At 46.4% G+C, this 10,779-nt stretch overlaps 1 protein-coding gene across 1 annotated transcript in view; it reads right to left on the bottom strand.

Moving 5' to 3' along the window:
* Positions 1-3,394: 3,394 nt before the first annotated feature.
* The window catches only part of LOC144100267 (cell-death-related nuclease 7-like), a 33,370-nt gene continuing 25,985 nt past the window's right edge, over positions 3,395-10,779 (bottom strand). Inside the window, exons 6-7 of the mRNA XM_077633267.1 lie at positions 5,015-5,256; positions 3,395-3,558 (exon numbers count right to left, since the gene is read on the bottom strand). Coding sequence (XP_077489393.1) covers positions 3,451-3,558; positions 5,015-5,256 — 350 coding nt within the window. The 3' untranslated portion in view covers positions 3,395-3,450. The remainder of the gene's footprint in view (positions 3,559-5,014; positions 5,257-10,779) is intronic.

Genomic DNA, 10,779 nt, shown 5'->3' with positions numbered 1-10,779 from the left:
AGACCAGCGTAGACCGACGCGGCGAAGCGGCAAACACCTGTGGAGCGGCGCAGCTGCTTTTCATGAGAACGGCGCATGCGCAGTTCTGGCTCCATATGGCCACATGAAACGCGGCTCTGAGTAGCGTAGTGTAGATCTCGCTGCAAGTGTGTTTCATAAATATTAAAATGAATGCATAACTTCCTTGACAAAACGGGTTTCTTCCGCTACGATATCTTCATTTCATACTTTTTGTGCAACGGCGTGCTAACTGTGCAAGTACGACTCCGGAAAGCCCACTCCGCCGCTTATAACTCCTACCTCGCGAGGTATTGGAGGGGGTCTGGACGAAAACATGGAGCGGTGTATAATGACTGCGTAGGCTTTGCAAATCAGAGCGCCTGCAGCTTTCCAACAACGGATACGCTTTCTTTGTCAAGGCAGCAAGCCGTTGATTTTAAACAATGACGAATTACCCTTTCGGTTGCGATGGAGCCTGATCTAGTGGACGGGATAGGTTTGGAACGTTCGTACGCAAGGCGTGAAAACGAGCCGTTGTCGCCTCAACTCGCGAGGTTGCTACATAGCCCGGGGCCGTATTCCTATTTGTGTCATAAAAAGCGTCATAATCTGCCGCAGCGGAAACAGCTGATTGGTCGGAACACCGGAAGCGGATGTCGGTTGTGTTGCGACTCTGAGCGGCGGTAGGATGTCAATGCGTTGCGGTTGCCTCAGCGAAACGTCCAGAGGCCTTTTTGCTCTCTGCCGAGAAATGAAACGCGACCAACGCAACAGAAGAAACGTTCAGCCCCAAGTTTGGTTGGGCATCGGAATGCACTGTAAAGGGGTAATATCACAACTGCTTTATTTACTCAATTGACTTCAACAAATTCCGGCACTCTTTTCTGAACTGTAAGGGCGGAAGGTGTACTGAAAGAAGAAAATATTGCACGCAACTAGCAATGGGTTTTCAGTGACAGACGGCGGTCCCTACAGCCGTCGATTGCCAATGGTAAATAAAAGGCAGCTAGCTTGTTCGCACAACACGGCGTCTTACATTTATCTTGAGGAAAAGGGAACGGAGAGGAAAATTTGTAGCATGCAGTCACTAGCCACACAATGCGCACTACGTGCCGTGCTGAACGAAGACGCCGTGACGACAAGCCATCTGAACCTCGCTGAATGTAAGTTGCGGCTGTGATTGGACGGTTGTGCAGAAGGTAATTTACGTTTTTCATTCCTTTTATGCAGCCGCTGCAAGAACCGCTAGATGCCGCTGTTAGGTTTTTATTTTTCTGGAGCAAATAAATAAAATAGATAAGCAAAAAAATCTTCTTGCTTTGTTCCTCTTCATACACGCGTTGGATGACTTCGCAGAGGAAGTTTTCATCGGTTCGCCGAGGTACGAAGCGCACGAATGCCCATTGTCGCCTCAAAATTAACTTGCAAGCTAACTCGCGAACTTATTGCACATCCACGCCACCGCGGTTATTGAAAACCATAAGAAACGCCGGAAAACCACATCTAGCACTTCAAACGGGGCGGTGTAGTGGCGCGTGGCTGGCGGCTGGCCATCCGTGGGCATGAGCAGTTTTACGCTTCCAAGGCATTACACACGGCCATGATGCAGGAAGCTTCATAAGCTAATAGAGTTCTAGAATAGGAAATGCATGTCTGCGCGCAGCAAGCGCAAAGATTTTGCGGGATATTATGGTTTATGTTACATCATTCAACGTACGCAAACGAGATAACGTTGGCGACAGTGGCGCCATTCGGTTTGAATGAAGAGAACAATTTCTGCAAGAAACCGGTGCTCGTCCGGCCTAGGAGCTACAGAATCGTCCAACGAAATAAAACACAGGCGAAATTTATCGCTTATCCAATTTGTTATAGCAAGGCAAGGCGAAGCGAAAGTCCCGTACCCAGTTTATAGCCTGTTCGCGGGCCGAAAAAAAGCACTGACATCAACGAGTTCACTTCGAAGGGTGATGCACCCATGGAGGAGAAAATGGATGCACCACTTCAGAGTGCGCCGCCATGTTGGCTGTCGAGCATCTGCTGCGTTCGCTATGTGTTTGACGTCACCATCAGGTTTCTTCGACCCTCTTTTCGTTACAACCGAACCACCACATCCGCTTCCGGCGTTTCGCCCTATCAGGTGTGTCTGGTGCGGCAGATTATGAAGCTTTTTATTATGACACAAACTCGGAGTACGGACCCTGGTGCACGTTTTAGCGCGAAAGCACTGACACCCTCACCAACGCTGACCACGAATCTTGTCACCACCCTACGTACGCTCGTTCTTGTGCCGTTTCCTAGCAAACGCGATGCCACCTTAAGTGAAACTAAGCATAAAAACGTATAGTTACCTCCAATTTGGCCCTCTCAACTCCTAATTTCTCCGAGCCCCACACGGTGTCATCCTCCAACTATGGCTCAGGTCATAGCAAAGAATTAGTCCGGGCAATTCGCTTAATTTGGCCCCGGCCTATTTCTACTAAAACTGATTGATATCCAACCATAACAACACGGTGGCGACCTCTAGATTTGACCCGGGCCACCCCGAAATTTGACCTTAGCCGATTTGTGTCAAAGTTGATCTCGAACTGCAATTTATTGTCCGCGACACAATGAGGCCTTAAAATTTTTCACGATTTATTTCCAAAATATGGCCCGGGCTAGTCCCAAAGTTTGACCTCGGCTGATCTGGTGTACGATAAACGTCGAACCACTAATTAGCATGCTCGACACGACAACGACCTATAAGTTTGGCTCGGGTCATTTGCAAAATTTAGCCCGGGCCGCCCCCGAAATTTGACCTTGGCAGATTTGGATCAAAGCCAAAACCAGCGTTTTGCACTGTAAATGTTTTACCAAATGAAAACTGCGAATTTTTCGTTTCATTCTTGTTCTTTTTTTTCCAGCTCCTTCTGTCTACACGTGGAATTGATAGCTGCCAATTTGGTGGAGTCGACAAGCCTCCATGTCTGTTGCCTTTTTGGTTAGCCGCTGGGCAACTGGGGATGTCTGAATGGAAGTCCCAAATGTCAAGGCTATAAACCTTTAGCCAGAAAAACAATAACGACTGTAGTTTTTCAAATGTAAACTTATCGTCAACACAATATGTGGCGGTTTTAAAACATAAAAAGAAACAAGAATATTTAACTGACCACAATCGTGGAACATCGTACAGCGCATTGGAATTACGCCTTATTGAAATATTCATACCTTGCTGAATTTCTGCAGGTACTTTACAATTTGCTGTGTAAAATAACGCGACAGATGGATAGAGTTTATAAAAAAAACAAATAACCCAGCGCATTACTTGTTTATATCATATTTTATTTCCGAAATTTACATTTTAATTACGCGTTTCAGGATTAAAACTTTCTTGTCACAAATTTGTGTGCTCTCGACGTTGAAGCCTCATTTCAGCTAACGCCTTTTTTGTGGCAGTGTTCACTTCTCGGCTTACTCATTTCTGCATTTGTTTCTGTCCGCAATACTATTTCTGAAGAGCGACGCCAAAGGTATGTCGATGATGCATGTAATTTCACCGCCTCGCTTCATCTGAGAAAGCTGAAAAAGAAGAGCAATGAATAGTTAAGGTTAGTGCGGTCATGAAAGTTCTCTACCCTATGTGACATGATTCAGCGCGGGAAAACCTGTGATATCTTTAGCGCGAAAGCAATGTGCAGTAGTACAGATGGTTTCACTGTATATGCCATTTGATGTTTGGTTTGGTTTATGGGGGTTTAACGTCCCAAAGCGGCTGAGGCTATGAGAGACGCCGTAGTGAAGGGCTTCGGAAATTTCGACCACCTGGGGTTCTTTAACGTGCACTGACATCGCACAGTGCACGCGCCTCTAGGATTTCGCCTCCATCGAAATTCGACCGCAGCGGCCGGTATCGAACCGCGTCTTTCGGGCCAGCAGCCGAGTGCCATAACCACTCAGCCACCGCGGCAGATCCATTTGATGTGCTTTGAAGGTGAAGGTGAAGTGCTTAACTATTTCATTTCAATATATTTACATCGTTCTTCTTTTGCACAAACATTAAGCCACAGGGGAAGGAGTGATTGAGATTAATCTCGGGCATTACTGCAATACCTCTGTGTTCGTGACACACGTTTTGAGATTACAGCATTAACCGCCTCCGGAATAAGATCGAAGGATGAAATGCTGACGTAATAAATAGAATATAGCAAGTCGCTGAGCGCAGATACATTTTATAAGGCTCATAGATATTGGCACTCGCAGTCTAGGATTGCTGACGTTATTCTGCAGATGGCCGTGCCAGTACCTTCCCTTCCTTCTGTATTTCTAAATAGGTCGCGCGCGTCGTATTCTGGTTGCTTTCGTGGCTTAAGGCGTTCTTATCAACAGCCTAATCCCTTCCACCTTGACATCTCAGGCCCCATCCCTTTGTATACTTTATTAGTTTAATATTAATAACAAGAACTAAATTTCAGATCGCACTAACGCCAGCTGCCGAAGGTGCGCTAAACTCCACGGGAGGCAAACTTTGACATGTGAGCGGTCAGGAACGTTCTTTGTAGAAAGCTAAAGAGCCTAAGTGCATTGCTTTTGAGCCTTGCAGAGTGTCTCGGCGCGAATCGCCTGGGTTTCAAATTACTCCAAGGTGAGAACTGTCATTTTTTCACCGCGAAATGATAGGATGGCTGCGGATATCACAGATACACACTAATGAGCAGATCATCAAATTTGTTGGGCCGTTTACTTTTCACAGAGGTTGTTCGTAAAACTTTCTTGCGCCCTTACAAGGAAACTATATCTCTCAACGGAGCAAGCCAAAAGCTTGAAAGCACGAACTGATTGGCGAGTTGGTTATGCATGATAACGTGAAACACCGCAAGACCCAATGCCTACGGGGAGGGGCCTTGGGCCTTGCGCTGTTTTACGTTATCAAGCTAAAAAAAGCGCTGAGCACGAAGCAGTAGTACGTCTTGCTCCATGGTGGCATTGTTTTCTATGTTCATTATGTGCAGATTGGAACTTATCTCGTTGCACTCACCATGCGGTTGAGAGATGAGAAGCAGAAAACTCCTTTGTGTCGTGTCACGTACCACTTGCTGTGGTCTTCACGGCTTGAGAACACCGCGTATCCTTTTTTCGTCTTCACGCCTATGACAGTGACATCAGTAACGCTGTAGTGTGGTGTACAGTGCTCGTTTTGAGCACCGCCGGCGCCATTTCTCCACGATTGTACTGTGATGCTATCGTTCATCTGGCGGCCAAGTTCCTGCGTGTAGATATCTGCAAGAAACATTCTCGTGCACAATTCTGGACAAAAAGTACTTTCTAGCAGGAAACCTTTTATGAACACAACTTTTGCATATAATAAAAAGCTTCCACTAGAACATTCCCCAGATCAAACGACGGCAGTGATGTTTTTCTTTATCAACGTTTTTTCTGTCGTTAAGGCGTTCCCAATTGGTTTCCTATGGCAGTCTTGATATTTTGATGCCATCGAATGAAACAGTTTGAAAGAAAGATTGCGCTATATATTCGAACAATGAACCATAACCTTCAATATTTCAGTCATAGTATCTTTCAATTTTTTCATTTTCAAAGTTTTTATACGACAATGTTGAGCATGTTTAAACTTGATGCATGGTATTTTCACACGATATATATATATATATATATATATATATATATATATATATATATATATATATATATATATATATATATATATATATATATATATATATATATATATATATATATGTGTGTGTGTGTGTGTGTGTGTGTGTGTGTGTGTGTGTGTGTGTGTGTGTGTGTGTGTGTGTGTGTGTGTGTGTGTGTGTGTGTGTGTGTGTGTGTGTGTGTGTGTGTGTGTGTGTTCAGGCGAGAAAAATAGTGTTCATGTGTGCGGATTACTTCCATGTCATTATTCAGAAGAGCCACACCGCCGCGTAACATTGAAATGAACAAGACATCCGCGCTGTTGTGCATTCATTTGAAATTTCCTGCTGAGGCCTATAGACCTTTTATTTGTGCCTGTGTGTTTGCGATATCCTAGAAAGTAAGCCAATATATCCACCGGAGCTGGACTAAGGGGCTCTGAGACGGCTTAGGAACAAATTACTTATCCTAGGGTTTTGAATACAACGTTTGTTAGAAATTCACAACATGAAGAAAAGAATAAAAGAGAAAACAATGTACACATGAGTAGCACAAGCTTTTTGGCGATTTCGCAATATAATTCATCATGACTCTGGCGCGGATAAATATTCACAATAAAAATTCAAACTTGTGAATGTCTGCCTCTCTGTTGTAAGTTTCTTGTGCAGCAGTTGTGTCTGAAGGAAGCAATATGTTTCAAAAACAATAAAAAGCGACACGGCACGCATTTTGGCTGCACGAAGCGCTTTTGTATGAGAAGATAATTATCAGCTCTCGCTGTTAAGTGCAACGCCCGGAAGATTAATAAAAAAGCGAGTGCTCAAGCTTGTTAAAAAATTACTTTGCTGCTCATACGACCTCTTTTACTGCAAAAAGTCTTCCAGTTAAATAGTCCTGGCCTGACCTGTGCAGTTCTTGCAAAGGAACCGTGTAGCCTGATTGCCTTCCTTCCTGTCAAGCATGACATAACGCTGCAATTGTTGTCCCGAAACTATCGTTCGATTAACATTCAGCCGTTCTCGATTACGGGAGCCCGCAGTGCTGTGGGAGAGAGTACAAAGTTGCGAAGAGCTGGGCGTGCTACTCATGGCAACACACATGCATGGTGCTTTCATATTTCAGCTTTCTTCACCGGCCGATAAGCTTTATGACTGTTGCAGTTGCGAGCACTCGGAAGCCCGTCCAACAACAACGTCATGATCGTGGCTCTTACATTGTGCTCACTTTGCGCCAGTAGTTTTCGTGCCACTCAGTCGTTGTCGCAGGAAACCGCGCCAGGTAACAACTTGAGCTCACTCATGTGCTTGGACACTCATTACGGCTCATGGAAGGACAAGATTCCAAAACCAATAATGCTACACACATATGCAATGCACAGCGCAGTGTTTACTTTAGGATTGAAGCAGAGACGATCTGGAAGCGCAGCTTAATATTAATTTCTTGTTACCAGTGTTGTTCAACACCCTGCACCACTAATATTGCCGCCATGTTTTCTTGTCTTGTTTCTTGTAGCTGTAAACGATCGGCACGAGCTTTATCATTGCGTTTTTGAGGCAAGATGGGACCGGATTTATCTAGAATAATCGAACCAATAAGAAACCGAAACCGCTTCCACATTGTTCCTGATTGCTGTAGTCGCTTTCCGTGCCTTATCTCGAAGGGCCATTGCAGTCTTTATATCGTGTGTGGCCGAGAGCGGCAGGGATTCTGTTCGATAACCGTCAAGCACGCTTGTTCGTACCGCCGACAGGAAGCTCTTTAGTTGTCTGTGCTCGCAAGACCGCCGAATTAAGAGCTTGAATTCTGCGCCACTCTGTGTTTTGTCCACGGTGTTCTCACCGCCACGGGATATGTGGTGGAGCTGCTGGCTCGCCGCTTAAAGTTGCGGACACCCCTGTTAGGTGGGCCACCAACCCTCTTCGTTTCGCCGTGGAGAATCTGTCAGCAGTGCATTGAGCCAGCCGCCAATATCAAGGACCACCGCCTGAACACTGGTTGCTAGAAGACCCCACTTGGCTCAGCAAGGATGCCTCGACATCGGTGAAGGCTTCGCTGCAGCGTCGCTTCCGATTATTATCAAGCAGCACTGAATGCCGCCCATTTTCAATGGCGCACCAAGCGAAGAATTAGAAGACTGGCTGGACCAATACGACCGAGCAACGGTCTTCAATGAATCGGACGAAGCTTTGAAGCTCGAGAGCATCGTTTTTAAATCTGGTGGGCCTCCTCGCATGTGGGACGAAAACGACGCGACTTCTGGGACATGCTGGTACAAATCTACAGATGAATTCCTGAAGATGATCAGAAGCATCTTGCAAAAGGAAAAGACTCAGGTGCTGTTTCAGACTTGCATACGCCACCGGAATGAAACAATAAAAGCGTACGTCGAGTAAGGGACTTGCTTGATCCTGCCTGCCGACTCCAGAATCACAGGGGAAAAAATAATTGACCTCTTGGTGGGGGATGTCGAAGAGCAACTTTTTGGCAGTCTCATGATCGATCCTCCAAAGACCATCGCGGCGTTCACCAGGGTAGCAAGCGCTGCCCACAAGAACCTGGACGCTCACACCCACCGATACAGCCGCCCGGCACAGCGATCCGCAATGAACTCGGACACAACACCTAAAAGCAAATGCAACCCGAAGGAAATGATGCCGGAAATCATCCGGCGAGAGCTTCGCCGTCTACTGCAGACAGCAGTGCAGCCTCAAGTCGCAACACTGACAGGTGCCATCCGTGAAGAACTACAGCAGGCCACGGGCCTTCCTGAAAGGACGAGTTCGATACATAAACCCATGGCCATGATTTACGCTGCAGTAGAACGCAGCTAAACGCGTCCGATTGACACATCTCAGAAGCCATATGCAACGCCTTCACGGCCACCGTCGAACGCCTATCCTCTCATGTTTCAAAAAGCAGCACGAAAAAAATCAGACGTCTTGTGCATCCCCTACCCGCGTCGCAAATTTTCTCTTTACTAAAGTAAAGCCAGTCTTCACCGCTGCCCGTAGAGGTCAATAGAACTTCGTGGCATTTCCTTTCACGGTGCTCGACCTCAGCCCGACGAACGACCTCGGGAAATTGGCAACTGCCTGCGGAGGGGGAGTACGTAGGCAAGCTATCCAGGACAAAGGGGAAGAAAAGCGGGGGACGGCGTCATCCAGATGTCGAAGAACCCCTGGGTAGCACTTGTTGTTCTGATGAGGAAGAAAAGCGGTACACTTCGGTACCGCGGCAATTACCACCGATTCAACAAGACAACTATTAAAGATGCCTGCCCAATCCCCGCACTGATGGCTCGCTTGGCGGGCTCTGCAACGCCAAGCACTTTTTTAGATGAACATCAAGAGCTTCTACAGGTAAATCGATGTCTTTGAAGGAGACCGATACAAGCCCGCGTTCATTTGGTCGGATGGCCTCCTTGAGTTCAAGGTGATGCCAGTTAGCGATGTTCTAACAGGTAATGGATACAGTACTGGCAAGAAAGAAGAGACAGATTTCTGCAGTATACTTAGATGACGATGATGGCGATTTAGATCTCGTTTTATTGCCCAGAGACTTTGATTACCAGCTCAAAACCTTTCCAACTGTTCTGAAAAGAAGCAAGTCGTCCGGGCTAAGCTTGAAAGCAGAGAGGTGCCATTTCGCCTATGAGGAGCTGCTGTTTCTGAGCCACATCGTAAGTTCGGATGGAGTACGCCAACAACCACAGAAAACACCTGCTGTCAAATTTGCCGCTGCCACCCGAAACGAAAGTTTTGCGGTGGTTTCTCAGACTGTGCGCGTATTAGTGACAATTTATCAATAATTTTTTGCGCATCGCTGAGCATCTTACCGGAATGATAAATGGAACATTTTTTTTTAAATGTGAAGCGCCTCAGACGGAAGCCTTCAATGGACTTCGCGGTGGTTTGCTATCTTGAACGGTCTTGAGGCAGTTTTATGAAAACCCCAGGCTGAAATCCATACCGACGGAGGCATCTTACGCCTAGTAGGCGTCCTCATTTGTAAAAACAACCGCCTGGAGAAGGTATTCGCGCACTCTAGTTGGTTCATTTCAAAGGCAATGGTGGAGTGTTCGACGACTGCCAACCTCCCCTTCATCTGGACCACGTTAAAATTCCGCCGCTATCTGTACGCACGACCATCCAATGTGGTCAGCGATCACCACAACATGTACTTGCTTGCAAATTTGAGAGAACCCTCCAGCCACCTCGGCGAAGGTTACTGCGCCTGCAGGAGTTCGACATTACCGTCGTCTAAAATTCCGGGCGCAGGTACATCGATAGGGATTGCCGATCTCAGGTCGCTGAAGACAAGACGCCGGAAGAAAACTATTTAGACCCCTTTTCGGCACCCATAAGCAAAAGTAACTTTCGGCAACACCAACGCTCGGGCCCCGACCTACAGTATCTCTCCCAGTATATGTAAGGCTAGGCCTCTCAACTCTCCGGCAGCGTGCATGCGGAGTTTGTCCTCTGTCAACAAAATGCCCACGTCGTGGAGATGTAGTTCGTCCCCAACAAAGACGCGTACCTCCTCGTTGTTCCGAGCAGCTTACGGGAAGAAATTCTGCAGGCTTCGCCGAACTAACCAATAGCTGGGTACCTCTGGCAGCTTACGGGAAGAATTTCTGCTGGCTTCGCCGAACGAACAATAGCACTTTAAACGCTTAGGAATGGGTCACTTTGGCTCATTTCCAACTGCAAACTCAGGTAGGAAGTTTATTATTGTGGTGAGTGGCTACTCAGCAGTGATAGAAACAGTGACTTTTGGCAGTGATAGAAACAACACCTGCCAATGCAGTGGCGCATCGCGAAACAGCTGCGCCACTGCGCTGGCAGTGGTATGAGGACTGGCCGCCATCTGTGTTTTTAAGTAGAAGATCACCAATTCTGCGTATATAGGGACATCAACCCACTACAGATTTAGTGTCTCCTCCGACTGAAGAATTAACACTTGCTTTCATACGTCTACTTTGTTTAACTGTGTTAAACTCCTACCAATTTTTTCCGTACTTCGGTTTTTTGTAAGCTTTCTTTTTGGGTACCGTGTTTCATGATGAGTTGTTTCGAACTCCAAGCGAAATTTTTCAAATTTTATAGCACACAGATCTTTCATTCTTCACCATAATCTTTTTCTGTGGAT

This window comes from Amblyomma americanum, chromosome 8 (genome assembly GCF_052857255.1).
Source record: "Amblyomma americanum isolate KBUSLIRL-KWMA chromosome 8, ASM5285725v1, whole genome shotgun sequence".
NCBI lineage: Eukaryota > Metazoa > Arthropoda > Arachnida > Ixodida > Ixodidae > Amblyomma > Amblyomma americanum.
This window is presented reverse-complemented; position numbering and strand designations above follow the sequence as displayed.